At 41.9% G+C, this 17,998-nt stretch overlaps 1 protein-coding gene across 1 annotated transcript in view; it reads right to left on the minus strand.

Annotated features, from left to right (window-relative positions):
* The window catches only part of vegfc (vascular endothelial growth factor c), a 75,141-nt gene extending 57,450 nt beyond the window's left edge, over window positions 1-17,691 (minus strand). The window contains exon 1 of the mRNA XM_033623554.2: window positions 17,289-17,691. Coding sequence (XP_033479445.1) covers window positions 17,289-17,405 — 117 coding nt within the window. The 5' untranslated portion in view covers window positions 17,406-17,691. The remainder of the gene's footprint in view (window positions 1-17,288) is intronic.
* Between the last annotated feature and the right edge of the window lie 307 nt (window positions 17,692-17,998).

Genomic DNA, 17,998 nt, shown 5'->3' on the forward strand with positions numbered 1-17,998 from the left:
GTCACTGAAACTTCTTAAGGATTTTTAGATCAGGCATCTTGAATTAATAAAAAAACTAGGTTGTATGCCTCCAGGAACCATTAAAGTTGTATAGTGTGACAACATGGATGCTTCACACACATCTGCCTCCTGGCAGCACAGAAGGTCTATACCATCAGCACAGTTTTAAGGCGAGCACCCAAGATAAGTGTCACCAATTCAGTATTTGACTAACGCCGGACTTCCACTGGATGCGTGTCCGTTGCAGAACGGCAGCGCTGGTCATCCACTGTGTGCTCTGCCGTCCGTCAATACCCACCGGCTGCGTTTGCTGTGTGGTGCAGTGCAACTCCGCCGGAAGACATCTCGGTGCACTGCCATGATTAATATCTCCTCGTCCATGGTGTTCACGGGGTGAAATGACGTCTGAAAACCTCTGACCTGTTGACTTCAGGCCTGCCTCCGCCCATTATGTAGTTTTTTAGGGTGTAGTGCAGGGAAATATGATCCGCCGTGAACACTATGTACTTTATTTTGAAAATTAACCGGATGTTTTATTGTGTTTCTGTGCACGACTTCCTGCCCCGCACAATCTGCTCTGTGCTGAATTGCTGCATTGTGCTCCGGCGTCCGGCAAAAATAGAAGTCCTGCGTATCTGTTGCGGAGGGCTCTGGAGTGCCGGAGCTGAGACGGAGCCGGAACGCAGCACAGCCGCAGCTGGTGGAAACACACACATTGACTAGAATGGAATCCTATCGGCTCCGCTGCTGTGCCGGAGCGCAGACGCAACCAACACGCATCTGGTGGAAATTGGCCTTAAATGTCTCCCTTCTGTTCCTGAGTTATGATGTTGAGTAATGGCCAGAAAAGTGCTCACACAGAATGACGTCACAGTGAAGCTGACCTTTAACCCTTTGAATATAAAATGCCATCATTTTATCCTATTAGACATTTGTGTGGCATTTTGCCAAACTTAGTGCATTGAGTTATGGCTGAAAACATGCTTTGTGAGTGACCAAATTCTAATTATTTCATTCTTGAGTTCAAGTAGACATTTGTGCCAAATTTGAGGAAATTCCCTTTTCGAGATATTGCATTCATGAGAATGAGATGGGTGCGAGGTCATAGAGACCTTGACCTTTCACTACCAAAGTTTATCATTGACTAAAAGTGGATGTTTGTGCCAAATTTGCGATTTCACACATGTATTCACAAGAATGAGACAGATGCAAGGTCATATTATCAAAAATGGTTTCCTCCTCTCTGGTCTAGCATGCCTATACCTAAAATGTCCCTTTTTAGAAATATATCATCATCAGCACACATTTCTAAGTTTCCTTTTTAAAGATGTTTTAAGGGCGGATACAAGGGGAAGAAGCTAAGCATGACCTGCAACAAAGGTCCCAAGTGCAAACGTCGATGTTAGGGTGCACTACTTATGGTAGCTTATTTTTCAGGCATCTTAATTTGAAGCAAATAAGTAAAATGAGTAAGTATGAAATGCCAAAATCCGATTGATCATTGGCATCATTGATTCATTTTTTGTTTCCATTCAGTGGACCAAGGAGTGAGGAGTTGGCACTCACATCACAGAGGAAGCCAAACACTTCATCTACACACACTACACACAGCTGGTTGAAAATTAAAGTTTCCCTTTAATTGTGAGTCACAGATAACAACACTACTGTAAGTTGCTACATACTGGACAGCAGTTATGTAGGCTTGTCACGATACCAGAATTAGGCTTGTGCCGATTTCCGGTTTAACCGGTTCGGTCTGGTTTAAGAGCTCCACCCGGTTTAATTCACATCAACCGGATAAACCGGTGGGGGGGGGGGGCTTTTCACATCAGCGGCGTGTCAAAGGACTCTATTCAACTTATCTTGCATTGAAACATGCATTATGACAACTTAATAAGGTTTATGTATGTTTATAAATGAAGTGGAGGAGTCTACAAGTGTTTTGTTTAGTTTGTCTCAGAAGCTCCGCGGACTGCAGACGCCGCAGCTCCGCTCAGCTGTCTGCTGCTGCTGTGAGAGAAGTGTCCTTCTGCTGCTGCTGCTGCTGCTGCTTCTTCTTCTTGTGTAACCTTGTGTGTATTGGCGGTTAATACAGCATTATCGCCACCTAGTGGATTGGAAGCGCATTACACCTATAATAGGCTTTCATTGGGAAAAATAGCTCAAATGCGACCCCCAGTGGTAAAATTAGGTATATAATTCGATATATCGGTTCGGTTTAAACCAGCACAAGCCTAACCAGAATTTCAGTTGTCGATACCAATACCAGTGAATTCTCACAATTATCCATACTCATTTGATACCACGATAAAAATCAAAAAACAGAAATTGAGGGACGGTGCCACTGGCCGTGCACGGTGACAATGTGTGTGTCGGCTTCATCGAGCTGGTATATGACAGCAAAAAGACGGGGACCTCGACACTTAAGAGGCACATAACAAAGGCTTGCCATGGAAAGAAAGATGAGAGTCAGCCTTCAATGCCCACGTTCATATCCTTAAAAAAAGTCGGGTTTAAACCGGGCTCATAATTACAGTTACAGGACGGGACGGGCATGTTCTGCTGACAGAACAAGCACGAGCTTGGCTGGATTTTTTGGGCCCAATCTAAGCTCTAGCACCTGTAGAAGCCATTGTTTCTAGCAAAGACCATGGAACAGGCGTTCTTCTTCGGCGCTCGTCCTCAGCACAGACTGATGTGCGTATACTGCCCCCATCAGTTCCAACAGGAATCGACATGGCCCGCTGAGGGCAAAGTTGTATCCGGTACTTATGGTACCGAAAAAAAAACAGGTACCGACATATTTTTTGCGTGCATCAACTTGGTACCAAAGTATCGGTTCTCATAACAACCCTAATATACGTATGTTATGTGTTATTGTGTATTTACATTGATTTTACATGTATTTCACTCGTGCAAACATTATATATTTCATTATATATTTCATCAGTGGCAAAGACATCATCACGTCAACATCTGTGCTTGTATTGAAAGTTTTTTTTGTTTGTTTGTTTTTTTTAAACTACATGCAGATAATCATGCGGAACACAGGACAGGAGCGGAGCTGACTTAAAAAATGAAAATTTATGACCCATACATCAGTCGCAAATTTTATGACTACCTGTGATGGTCACCATGAAGGAGTGTAGATTTATGTAAATGTATAACTTTATGAAACAAGGGATCCACAGTGTTGGATAGTGTGTCATGTTTTCAGAGTGAACTGCGTGTTTTTAGTAGAAAGACTGCATCTTGGCCTCTCAACTGCGACAATCTCACTTCATTATGCATTCTATCCTCACTGACCCTCTTTCACCTTCAACTCACTCCCATTCACGCTCCCATTCAACCCCCTCCCATTCAGCCCCACACAGCCTAAAACAGAGTGTGTCAACTGGTGAGGTCTGCAGGTCAGTCTTTGGAGGGTCCAACACCAACAGGTTAACCTTCACATGTCAAAACACTCTGAATGAGCCCCTCACAGTGTTTGAGTTCAAAGAGCATCAAGAGTCAAAGAGCACTGCATTAAAACTGGTCGACCAAAAGGAGTCCCAGAGGACTGGCTCACACACAGAAGGTTTTAAAGGTTGTTTTAAGTAAAATCTGTTTATAATTGTAATATATTTTAGCAAATTATGTGCATAGATGGCAGAGTACAACTTGGAATATAGAGTATATCTCTACTTTATAAAAAGTCCAGGTGGTTTACAATCAATTAAACAGAACATTTTTTATGACAACACATTACTCAGATGCAGACAGATGGAGTGAGGTCAGGTATGGAGGATAGAGTGGGAGAGATGGATTAGGTAAAGAAAGAGAGAAGAGAGAGAAAGGGAGGATGACTATCAGGTTTCATCTGCTTGGATTAGGTTTTATCAGGGTTTCAGTCCCATGACAAATGTTAAGAGTACAAAACTAACATTGTTGCATTTATTTTGGGATTATCCGAAAGAAATGGAATCTAAAACTATCCATCCTGACAGATACTGGGCTCATTATGGATGCTCTGTGGACACTTTTATTCTGCCCTCTACACAAGCAGCAATGAATTCTTAAGGCCTAATCACACCTGCATTTAAAGTCCAACTGAATGCACATTTAGTCATTCATTTTGTTTCCAAATATAATGTCAAATGTACCGCCAATGCTCCTTTTTTTTTAAGGAAAAAGGGTCTTTGGGGAAATATCAGAAATCTCCTTTTCGTCCCAGCAGCTGGAGGGACATGTACTTGTCTGTGTTTGATTGCCAGTGTGCCGGTGTTACACGATAAGGAACAAGAAACAAGGTAAGCAATCTTGTGCTGTAGCTACAAGTCATGGGCAGACAGCGTGTTGTTAGTGGTAGTCTAATGAAGAGTAAAACTGCATTCACATGATCTTCTCACACTGCAATGTCAGGCACAGAACATGCAGAGGCGAAGAGAAGAGCAGGTATACGTCATCTAGGCACCATCTAGGCTGCAGTTGCTGACTGTTTTGTGTGAGATAGACCTCAGAGAATTCAGTTTTCAGTCCACATACAAGAGCTACGGAAATAAGTTATCATGTGCAACTGTTCCAAAGGTAGCAGTGGCTCTCCCTCACCTGGCGTTGAAGCTGGGGGGCACAGGGTGGTCTCTCTCTCTCATCTGATGCTAACACTACTGGGTTGTCTGCCTCATCTGTAATGTATTCTCCCTGTCAGTGACTGTCTTTACAATCAGGTAGGCCTGTTTCTTTCTCACAGAGCTCACTGTTGCCTTCTGAATCTTCCTGACTGGCTCTGACATATACAACAAGGAAAACTTTGAAGCAGCAAAGATTTTCTTTTCAATGTTACTCTTTTTCTTATTCTATTTATTAATTTTTTAATTTTAATCCTAATCATAATGGTTTGTTGACTGGTTGGGGTGGGGCCCATTTGAACTGCATTCGGTTGTTTGAGCTGGACAAAACTATCAGATCTCAATGTGGACACTGGAGGTACATACTGTATTAATACAAAGTGTAAATGAAATCAGGTTAAATCATATCTAGATACAGTCTGGATACAAGAAGCAAGTTAATGCAAGGTGTAAGGGAGAGTCACTCACTGACCATTTAAGGCACACCTGTGCAATCCAGTGTAATATTTTTGTTGGTAGACATGATAACACAGTCTTTGCTCTTCCTCAGCTGAAACTATTGCTATAGCTCTCTGACTATTTCATAACATATCATACAGAGTACATGCTGAGAGTATCTCTAGATATAACCAACACATATATGAATGATCTCATCCACATAATTTCCATCTACAGTGATGAGAGATAAACACACATACACACTTCTGTACAGGTCTGACTTTTTTTAATGAGCTGGAAACCCACCATTGTGTGGCATGACTTTGGCAAAGATGATGTGTGTCATTTGAATGACATTTAGACATTTATGATTGCATAAAATCCTCCATCCAAACAGTGGTGGGAAAGTCTCTGAAACAGCAGTTTAATCATCCAGCAGTAAAACTCTTCATAGAAACCCAACACAACAACATTGATTCAGCTACAAAATACACAGCCACTGGATGTTTGATAAATTTCACACTAAATGCACCAGATCTGACTTGAAATCAGTCTAATACTTGATTTATGCTTGATGCATGATGAGAGTCATGAGGATCAGTATGTCAGCAGTGATGTCACACAATCAGAGAAGCCTCTGTGTGGCGGGTTTTTGCCAGTGGATGCATATCTAACATTTGCCAACCACGAGGACATGGATTGATGGAGTTTTCCACTCCTAACATGCCAAAACTAAAGCACACAAATGAGCAAATACTGTACCAATGTCCAGGACTTCTTGAGGACTAGGACACATAAACCAATAGGTGTTGGTGTTTGTGACCAAACTACTCAAAAACAAGAAATTCAGCTTTTTGTGTGCAAAAACTCAGAGATACACTTTGAAGAAAAGGCACAAGGTGTCTTTTCATACATAATAACAGGCCCAACAAGTGCATCCCAACTGCGGTAGGGGAAGAAACATCGCACACAGACTTATGGGAACTGGACAGATACACAATATCATAATCACCCACCCTGCCCGAGAGAAATAATTTCCATCCAAATGGGCATCTGTGTATTGTTACAGCAAATGTATGTACTGTCAGGAAATTATCCACTGGCTGCCTAATAGAGATGGAGAAGCTTATATTACTCCGTCCAGCCCAAAATAAGTTGACTCAAGCTCCTCTGATCTCTCCTGTGATGGTGGAAGACCAGAGGGTACTTTAGTGTGCTGTGGCACTGCCCACCACCGCTTCATTTAGTTTATTGGTTCGATTAATGCATTAGTGCCATCATCTGGTAGGAAGTGGGGTTGAATGGATACACTGTTTTAAAGGATAAAAGTGCAGGACGCTCCAGGATATTTCTCAGATGAAAACATGGTAGGGGAAAACAAAGCAATTTAGTTTTCTGGGGTGTAATGAGCACTGCAGCCCTAGAGGGTGCTAGAATGGGTATCAACTTTTCGACCAAAAACAGTTAAAAACAATCTAGGAATGCAAGTTTGAGAAATAGATACACAAGTTTGAAGGTTTATCAGATGCCAAAACAATGCAAAGCTGTTGAGAAATACTATGAACAGGATTTCACAACTCTAGAAAGTTACCACAATCACAACACTTTTATCTTTCACCATGACAATCTTTAAGTAAGTCACAGAAATATGGTATTCGCATGATAAACTAATCTACCACCAAAGTATGCTTGCATATTTGTTTGGCTAACACAGCGAAGTGGTTAAAGCGTTGGAGGCGGGGCCCTGTTCATTCCTAAGATAGTTGCTCAGTGGTGTGTGGAACCAAAAATTTTGATTGCCAAGTATAAAATTACTCTAAAAAATCAATTATGATCGGTCCTGCTTCCGTACCATGTGGCCCATAGAGCACACAGACAAGAGGCTTCCGCCAACTGAGCTGGCTACTTCGGTTTAGCGCTCTGATAACTCCAATGGGGACAAAATGATTCCATCATGTGGCTCTTGGAGACTTTCCAAAATTGGACCAAATGTTTCACCGTTTAGACTAATCCGATGTTTGTAAAGTCTATAAACACAATGATTGAACAAACATCACTATTTCTTAGTCGTTAGCGGTGTCTGTAATAGGTAATAACTCATTAAACGGTCCGTGAAAAAAATATCTTTTCCAGCGGATATCTTAGTTACAACATGGTTGAGCTAGCAAAGCAGTTTTGTGTTGCTATGTGTGGTATTTATTCAGTTTTGGGAAATCACAATGTCTAGAAAGCAGCAGTGGCTGCAGCTGACAGGGACAGCTAACACTAGCAGCAAAGCTAACATCAGGACGTCATCTGTTAAAACAGGCTGACCAAACGTCCTCTTTTGCCCGGACATGTCCACTTTTCACGTCCCGTCCGGGGCGTCCGGGGGGATTTTATAAACTGATGATAATGTCCGGTTTTACGTGTGTTTGTGTGTTTGAGTGCGGCACGGGCAGCATATTTCTGTCCGAACCGAAACCGAGCCCGACATTATTTATAACCAAAGCACTGAGTTTGTGTCACACAGTTGTTACGGTTGAGGCTATTTAACAGGCCGGGTGTGCGCCGTGGGTGCTCAGCTGCGGAGAGGGAGACCTCCGTGTTTGAGACGGGAGGTCCGACGCTTCTAGCGAGAGGAGAGGGAGAAATAAAACAAAATAAGATAAAATAGGAAAAACCTGTCTCCCTCTTTTATTTTATTTTCAGCGTTTAATCAAGGCGGAGGCGGGCGGCTGGAGGTCCGAGACTTCCAGCGAGGAGAGAGGTAGAAACAAACAGCCAATGTGTGTCTGTGTGTGTTATGTTCAGGTGTTGTCACGTAAATAACAGTGCCCAAGCAATAAACAGGACAGACAGTAGGATTTTATTTATTTTTACACTATATTTTCACTGAAAGCTGACCGAATCCGACCCGAGCCCGAATACAATTTATAGCTACTTTTCTGACCAAACCCGGCCCGACCTGTCGGGTACTGTCGGGCTCGGATCGCCACACTCTAGTGTGTGTATGTGTCCCCTATTGGGGCCTATCTGAATTTCTGTCTTTGAGAGATATTATTTTGCAATATAACTGAATTTTCTATCCATACATATACATTTAAAAATATATTAAATTTATAAGGCATCTTTGAGTAAAATGCGAGTATCATTTAAGTAGGCTATGTCGTGGCCGGCCGAGTGTCCTCTTTTTTGGAAATCAAAATATGGTCACCCTAGTTAAAAGTCTCCCATTGTCGGATACGACATGAAACTACTCCAGTTAGCTCAATAATGTTGTAACTAAGACATCCACTGGAAAAAATATTTTCTTCACGGATGAGCACATGTTTGATAAAACGGAGTTCAATCTCTCGGCATCCATTTTCAAGCTCTCTGTGTGTTTGTTTCCTTGCGGACGAGAAAAGGGGGAGCGCACATTTCCGAGAAGGTGTGTCCTTTTCAAAAATGCAAGAGGCGTTGCTTTGTTGCCGGCCGTTTTCGCCGGTGTGTTAAACACACTTTAGAAAGGAGTGTCCCCAGACTATCAGAAGGCGGAGCTCTCTGATTGTCTGGTGGCGAGACTAGCAGTATTATATTTGGTGGTATGGCTCTGCTCTGGGACCTCTTCACCTTTCCTAGGCCTATGCAGAAAGCCTAAAGCGGATAGAGCACACCTCTCTGCCCTTCCACTCGCAAAGTCTTAGGCAAAGAGAGCAAATCTCCCTGCCCTTCCATATGCCTACATGGAAAGCCTATAAAGCAGGGAGAAGAGCAGCAAAGACCCCCAGAAATCAAACAGAGCCAGCACCAATAACAAACAGAAATTACATTACAGCATAAAAAGGAGGAGCTGGGGTGGAGGCAGGTTGCAGAGCGGCTTGCAGAGGAAGCAGCAACAGTAGGTAGGCCAGAGCAGTTTAAATAGGGCGCAAACTTACATAACAAGTTCATCTCACGCCCTCTTGACTTTAGTCATCTGTTTGCTTTGCTCACTCCTGTTTCTCTTCTTGTGCACTGAGCTGAACTGCCACTCAGGGTGATTCCTCTCACCGAACCATGCCAGCGTTTTAATATGCTGAATCAGCCAAAAAAAACAGCCAACAAGGGCCAACTGGTGCCAGCAATGTCCATTGACTACCACTGATCTATGGACCGATGGATCGATGTCAAGGCCTTTAAAGTATCTGAAATTTTAATTTAATTTTTTTTTTCTACTTTGGAACCAGCTGTGAAAAGGAGTGCAAACACATGCTGAACAGGTTCCTTCTGACTCAAAGGTCCTCTTTGAGTCAGAGGGAACATTGTACAATTTTAGAGTGATGTTTATAGTTAACACGGTTGGTATTTAGAGCCGATGGACACGTATCTCAACACTCAGGCGGAGCGGGGAGACTGAGCTGGAGGGTCCACAGAGAAATCACAGAGAATTCCTTCGAAATGATTGCTAATTACACACCACATTCTTCTGCAGACTCCAGGGGGTTATGAAATATGGGCGAGAGGCAAAGACAGACAGAGAGGGAAGTAGAGAGAGACACGGGGTGAAACAGTTGGGTAGAGAATAAATAGAAACTGAGATGAGAGATTATGTGGTGACTGGGTCAGGATAAAGGCTGCTCTATTCCTAGTCGTCTTCATCATGATGAAGTAAGAGTGATGGAGCAACATAAACCCACAGAGAGCGAGAGAGAGACATTGATGCTGGCATTGTGGCGGTATTTCACCACATCCATCTGTCGACAGAGTTAAGGGTCATCTACAGATTACATGAAGGTTGTAACTTTCTGGCGAGGTACAAAGCCTGCCAGAAACCATCATCACTTTAAACCATCATTGAGTTTCAAAGATAACAGTAATATTTGACTTGGCGGAAGATTTTTCATCCCAGCTTGGCCACAGTATGTTGTATACTATAAAGGCTTCCTGGAGAGAAAACCAAAAGTAGCCTAAAATTTCATCCCTGGAACGTAACACAGCATTTCTGTTCACTCAGATGGAAAACTTCACACTCAACATGAACAAGTGTCTGTGAGAGTATAAACAAAAGCGCCAAGATGGTTTTCAAAAGAGCTCAGTGGGAAATACATCCTAAATCTGTTGCTGAGTCATACCACTTTGTTTGGCACTCTTTGTTTTGTTTTGTTTGGCATATTAACATAGCCGGCTTCAACCTCTGTTTGGAAAGTTCACATTTCAAACATCCACTGATCACCGTATTAGCCAAGGAAAAACTGATGGAAATAACAGCACATGCAAAAGACCTCCTTCAAAGTTACAAGTCTGTACCCATTTACTGCACATAATTTGTACTTCTCATTGATGCAAACCATTTATGAAACCATGCTATAGTGTTTTCTATTAATAAATGTCGGTAATTGGTGCCTGAGATGCTGGCCAAGAAAATGAAAAACACAGTAGCTAAGATGAGAACAACACTGAAAAACATCTAAAGCTGCTCTGGCAAACAGTTAAAGCTGAGGTAGGCCGCTGTCCTATGCATGCTTTACATACAGTAACCCATGGTTGCACGCAGCTCATTCACTCATCCCCTTTTTGCCCCGCTTTCTCTGTTAATCAGATCACAGATAAGATAAGAATTAGCCACCTAGCCACCCCACAGATCCGCTCCCGGACTACTTCTACCGGTGGAGAGCAGGCTGCAGCTCAGGAGACAAGCCTTTGGTCTGTGGATGATGAGGCTTTAATTCGACACCCGCTGCACCAGGTATCACAGCGGGCTGTAAGCCAGCAGCAGTGCTGGGTCTATCCTGTGTAACGGCAGCAACAGAAAGTTTGCTGATCTTGCGGGCGTCAGGGCTATCTGGTCCCCCACACATGGAGTTTGCACTAAACTACCTACCCCAGGTTCAAATGTCTGATACGTAAGATTTAGTGGCATCTAGCAGTGAGGTTGCAGCTTGCATCCAACTGAAACCTCTCCCATGTGTCAAGCACAGAGGCAAATATAATGGCCGACACAAAAAATCAGATGATTAGTTAATGCAGGGTAAAACACCACAATGTATTAACCCTGTCTCCCTCAAATTACATTCCAGTACAATTAAGTGGCAACATTTGATCCCAGTGCAATGTTGTAATGTGACCTTTAATTCCCAAGGCAATATGTTGTACAGAGGAGTTTGGGGTGAATGGTTAAGTGTACAAAACACAATTTGACACCAAAGGTCAAGGTTTGTGCTTTGTGCTCTCAAGTCACCATAGAGTTTTTCACTGTTTTGCCATGCACAATCTTTCCCAGACCTTTACCATGTGATCTGAGTTGCCTAAACATAAACTTGAACATTTCGGTGGTTATCCAGTGTGGACAATGAAAACAAATAAAAAACTTTGGCAGTGAGGATTTTGCAGATGCCTTCCCAACAAGTCAGTACTGTCATGCACAGTAACAGTATTGCCATGTGTGGTGAAAACCATGTCATCTGGTACCTCAGGTAGGAGTTTCCATAAAGTGCTAAGAGTACCCACTAGCAGCATTTTTTCCTCAATATTGTTTTGTGAGAAATCGGTAGGTTGATAGGGCTTACCCTCAGAAAACCCCAAAGCAATGAAGCAACAGATCCCAAAGGTCAAAAGGAAAACTAGACATGGAAAGCCAATGAAAACATGGAGGAGAGGTAAAAGACAAAGAGGAACCATGAGGAGTGTTAGGAAGACAAATGGCACAGTGCAAGGTTCATTGGAGAAGTTGACTGGGGATTTTTCCTCTGTAACAAGCCAAATGTAGTAAGTCAAATGACTCGAGGAGGATCTATGCTGAATCATGAACAGATTTGTAGTAGTGTTGTGACAATACTGGAATTTCAAACTTTAAGACATTACCTAGGAAAATATTGATATTTAATACAATTTTCAATACCACTGGGGAAAATTGGCACTGAGGCCATATAATTCAATTCTTTTCTTGAAAGATAAATATAACAAACCTGTAACATGACAAAGACGACTTTTCTTTTCTTGGTTAGTAACAGAGAACAGCAGAATGATAGTAGTAATTGTAAGGGTGTATTGATACTGTGGAAAATGAGTACTGAAACCAATTAAAATATTCAGAATCAATGTGTTTCAATAAATAGATATTTTTGACAACATTAATTTGCAGTGGTTTTTACTCCTGAAGGCTTTATTGCACTTACAGTAATGAGCATAGTTGTCAAGTTATCTTCACTTCATCTCCATCGTGGCCTCTATCCTCTGCTGTTCGCTGATTTCACACTGTGTTGTGTGTGTTTGTGTGTGTGTGGATGAGGTAAGCCCCAACACAGCAGAGGAGAGGCTAGAGCGTGACAACAGATTACATCGAAATGTTAAAAAGCACTGATGAAAGAACCAATATTATCGAAGCAACAGTACCTACTTTAATAATTTAGCCCAAGCGCCTGTTTAATACCGTGCTTCAGTACTCATTCCTACATGTGGACCAGTGACATGATTTAATGGTGTGGAATTGCAAAATGGAGAAAGATAGAAAAAACAACAAGACAGGCCAGAGAAAAAAGACAAAAAAATTGTGATCATTTCAACCTGGAAAAAAAACAAAAATGTGCATTGTGCATCCATTGTAAAACCAAAGTAGAACCCCGCAATATCATGATGTTAGTGCTTTAGCTTCTAAGTAGAAAGCATTCAGTGTATGCATACAATCCACAGAGCAGACCCGACACGAGGTAACGTTAACGTTAGCATCTAACGTAAATCAATATGATTGCTAGCTAAGATGAAGCCCGCCCAGTGCTGGGGTCTAAGCTTGCGGACACTGAGTTGCAGCAGCTGCTAACTGAAGGTCCATCCCCGGAACTGGTTTCCACTCTCCTCCCAGTGAAGAAGTCTCCGAGCAACACATTCTCACTCCGACCTCGTCACATATCAACGCTTGGTCGTGGACTTTCAATGTCCATGTATGACATGCAAGGTACCCTGGGTGCGCTGGTTGTTGATGTTCCAACAATCACAAACTAAAAATAAAATAAACCTATAATGTACCAAGTTAGACGTGTGTAACTGCATTTTTACCCACCTGAAGTCTCTTTCTGCCATTGCTGGCTGGCTTCAAACTAGTCCTGCAACATTATCCCTAATGCTCACAGTCGCCATCTCTCTCAGCTGCCTGTTCCACCAGTAGAGAGTGACCTCTGATGGCATGTGTTGTGCACTACAAACTAAGGATAGACCGATACATCGGCCGGCCGATATATCGGGCCGATATTTGAGTTTTTTACTTGTATCGGCATCGGTCGATACGCGCGTGGGTTCGCGGATTTATTTTTCCCTGGCATGATTTACAGACAGGCATCCACGGGCAGCTCTGTGTTGCCGGAAGACCCTGCAGCGCACATGCAGCGAATCCTACTGTGTACAGCAGTTGTTGTTTTTATTTATGCTTCAGCTTAAATATTTGTTTATTTTATAAAGACATTACTGGAAGATTTAAGAGCACTGAACTCTTTTTTTTTATTTGAATGTATAATAATAATAATAATAATAATAATAATATTCTACCTGTTCTACCTCAACTTTCCATCTTGTTTTAGTATTTTTTACTGTTCAATAAATGTTTCTTATTTTAAACTTGAGACCTGTAATATTTGTTATCATTGTGTCATTTTTTTTATGTAAATTGAGGGAGCAAAAGCAGTATCGGCCCCAAATATCGGCTCAAGAAAATCAGCAGTCCATAATCGGTCATCGGCTAAGGGTGATGGAAAAAAATCGGTATCGGCATCGGCCCTAAAAAATCCATATCGGTCTATCCCTACTACAAACAATACATCCTCAATAAGAACCTCCTTGTCAGTTTACCAGAAAAAAGGATTTTTTTGTTGTATTTTTCATGGTATTGGTTCGGATTTCCAAATACCCTGGCATACTGTAATACCATGATACTGTCCAAGCCCTAACCACTATGCAACTTGATCGCTGGCAGCTCAGTTGGAGACGCACGTGTGTTACATGCTGGTAGCCGCTGATATAACCTGATGCCCAACCCAACCAATGCTGATTCCAGCAACACCATGTGAGGCAATTTATCAAATTTCATGCAGCTACCTCTGGAGCCACAAAAGGCTTTAAAAAACATTTTTCACATATGCAGTAGTACTCCCCAAAACCTGTTAACAGACTAATGTTTAAAATTGGTAGAGTTCTCCTTAAACTTCAACACAAACTAATAATATAAACTGTCTTCCACCCATTAAATTACAGCCAACAATAAAACAGGTACATGTAGCTCTAGATAATTAACCTTGAATAGAAAAGTAAAGAGATTTAGCTTGCAGTATAATGGCTATGCAAGCATCATATGCTGTCATATGTCACCTGTCAATTTATGTATTTAGCTGCATAATTAATCAAAAAAGGAGGGCTAAGGAAAATGCTAGAGGTGGCCTTGTCTTGAAACAGATTTTTCTGCAATAAGCTGAAGAAAAGCATGAAACAAGCAACTCAAGTGTGAGCAGATTAAACGGTGGTTTGAAAGCCTCTTTCCTCCTCCTGCATTATCTCTAGTTGGTATCAGCTGTTGCTTAAACTCCTCACTGTGAGGGCTTTAAAGGTGGAAGACAGGAGCTGAGAGAAAACACTCATCATCCCAATTAAGAGTCCACTGTGATCAAATGGCTGCATGTTACTGCTTAGCACTTATCCCCCCCTTACACTCTCTCTCTCTCTCTCTCTCTCTCTCTCTCACACACACACACACACACACACACACACACACTTGACCTCTATGACACCTGCCTTCATTGGCTCTTTTCTCCGGCTAATTTGAAAACACTCCTTCCTAATCCTCCCCCCTGGAAAATGTTCACTGCTCGCTCTCGCTGCTTTCCTTCCTCTCTCATTCAGATTCTATGGCAATTCACTTCAATTCAAATGTGCTGCGCTGGCATGACATTAAAGAAAATGTTTCAATGGTGTATCAATCCAACTCTTATTATAAAACCTGACAATAACCGTTTCATAAAAGCCAGTAGAAATCAGTGTTAACCTTCTGTGTGTGAAACAATAAACAGCTAGTTTAGAACGTGCATCTCTCTGTGTCCTTGACCTCTGGGATCCAAAAGGCTCAGCAGAAAAAGCTCAGGCTAAACCTTTGATATCCTGCACACCAGAACAGATGATTACAATCAGTTAGGAAAATACACTCAAAGAGATCTGGCTTTGGCTTCTCGTCCTGAGCACTGACCGTTACTAACGCGCCTTTTGTTTTCGCTCGTCCAAATCCACACACACACACACACACACACACACCAGGGGACTGAAACTTGGAAAGTGAACTGAGATAAAAATGACTGAGTGAAACTAAGTGTTTTCCGGCCACGTTTGAACAGTTTGGTTGCTGTAAATTTCCTTTTAAAAGGCCTTTTGGGTTGTTATTCTGCATAATTTGGGCATACACACACATTCTGTAGGTAGGCTGTAAATATTTTCCCAGGGTATAGTCTATGGCACAGTGGTATGTGCACATTTCTGTGGGATAGAGCCACGTTTTCTGGGTCAAATTTCAAAACAAAGCACACTGATGTTAAAAAAAAAAACTATATACGTGACATCCTGTGGATGCATACATACAAAGTGTTTATTAATACACCTCTATAAAGATGGGGGACTCACAAGGCATATTTCGAAATCCATATCATAATGTAACTCAGTAGCATCTATCATTAGATCCACCTGTGCTCCAAATACCCACTTCTCTCAGACCCCACACCTCCAGTTTGTAGTGCACACTTTAAAACCATCTCATGGCGAGTGAACTGAACTTAATGCATAAAATAGACCGAGGTTCCTTTAATAAATTGGCACTGAATTTCCTTATCATGGAATTAACAACAGTGAATGCAGCCTGAAGACTAGGTTTGCATGGAGTAGGACTGGGCGGGATGGAGAAAATCAAATATCACAATATTTTTGACCAGTGTTTGTTATCAATATCGCAGCAATACTGTAGAGTTAACTACTGGTGCTTTCACAAAATGTTTACACAATGAGATTCTCTGATAAATAATCAGTAATATGGATGTAATGACTAAGAGGGTAAAGGCAAATGATAGAACAGCTAGAACAGTCTGGTGAGTTCAGAAAGTTACATCACTTTACTGCAATGCAGTCTTTAAGCCCAGGGAAAGACCACACAGTATAACCATATCCAAAATCCAAGACAATATCAAGTCTCATATCATATTATCGATTTAATATCAATATATTGCCCAGCCCTACAGTAGACTGTGTGCTGCTAATGTTTCCTAAATGAAATTCACAGCCTTTATTTGAATTATTGTAGTAATAATGCATGTTATAGATGCCTTCACCCAAGTTTGATGACTTTATTTTCCTCATTAAGTACACTAATACTGCAACATTAACTCAATTAATTGATAAGATGAATGAAAGAAAATTAATCACCAACTAGTCTGATAGTTTTTCAAGTAAAAACGTCAAACATACGCTGATTCCAGTGTGTTAAACTGAAGAATTTGCTGCTTTTCTTTGTCATTTATGATTTGGACTGCTGGTTGGAAGCAATTTGAAGATGTCACTTTGGGTTGTAGGACATTGTGATGGCTGGTCTGTACTTTGTTTTAATGTATTTTATAGATGAAATGATTAATCATGAAAACAATAGTTAGGTGCAGTCTGAAAGTACACTATGAATTTACATCATTAAGATTTATTCCAGCCTCAGCAGCAGGGTCAACTGAGATAAAGTGATTTTACTCAATTACACATTGGCTGTCCTTAGATTCACCTCCCTGTGTTTGGTTTCTATTAAGGTGGCTGTTTAGCCCCAGAATCCCCAAAACAGCAAGGTCAAATGAGGGTAGAATCTGTTCATGGAGGGAACAACAGTCCCTTCTTCACCCACACCTTTACTTTTCATTTCAGTTTGCTGTGATGGACTACTGTACAGTGATATCATGTCAAGACCCCTGGCAGCCCATTGATCCCAAGCTGCACACCCCCACTAACATAACATGAGACTTAGATAAAGGTTCACTATCTCCATCAAGAGTCCATCCTTCACCATGATACTGAAATAGCAGTCAGGTGATCCATATCATACTGTAATACTCCACACAGAAACACCAGAATTAAGATGATTACATTCTGACTATGTGGTTCTGAACCCCTCTGGAGCCCCATGATGGACCCTGGTGGTCCCTGTGATAGGATCAGGTGAAGTATCCCAACACATGTTGGCTGGTGCTGAGAGCATTCAGACACACAGACGCAGCAGCCAGCTTCACTTTCCCTCAAACTTACCGGCTCGTCCATCTGCTCCTGCTCGTAGTAATCATCATAGTCGCTGTGGCTGAAGTCGCTGGCGAGGTTGGTGTAGAGAAGATATGCCAGTAAAAGAGATATTCCCAGTAGGTGCATGTTTATAAAGTCCTCAAGTGTTTATGATCCGAGAACCATAAAAAGGGAAATTTAAAAAATCCTCCCCTGTGTGTGCGCTCCCCTCTCCTTCAGCCGCTGATAACTCTCTCTCATCTGGCCCCTGTGTCTCTGTCTGGCTCTCTCTGCTCTTTGTCTCTCTGTCAGGGTCCAGGACTTGTTCCTCAGAGAGGCTGCAGCATGTATGGACCCCGCTGTGAATGAAAGCCCGGTCAAATGGAAACAGATAAATCCGGTGGGTCAGGGGAGCCCGTCGCGTCAGTGAGGACCGTTAAGGCGCAAAATTACAGGAAAACGGACGATCTGCCTTCAAAATAAAAGCCTGTAGCTGACCGCGTTTTTAAGGAACAGGTGCGTTTAGTAATCGATATTTTCTACTGACCTCTGTCGCCAAGTGATGGGAACTGCAACACAGAGGAGCAGACTGCAGGTATGCAACCAGGCCTGTGCTGTTATCTGGTGGTTTTGAACTAAGGAAGACAATCTGGTGACTTTTTTCTCAAGATATCAAATAGCTCAATTCTGTATCTTTTTCAGACAAACATTCAAATGTACACTCACCAGCCACTTTATTA

This window comes from Epinephelus lanceolatus, chromosome 3 (assembly GCF_041903045.1).
Source record: "Epinephelus lanceolatus isolate andai-2023 chromosome 3, ASM4190304v1, whole genome shotgun sequence".
Classification (NCBI taxonomy): domain Eukaryota; kingdom Metazoa; phylum Chordata; class Actinopteri; order Perciformes; family Serranidae; genus Epinephelus; species Epinephelus lanceolatus.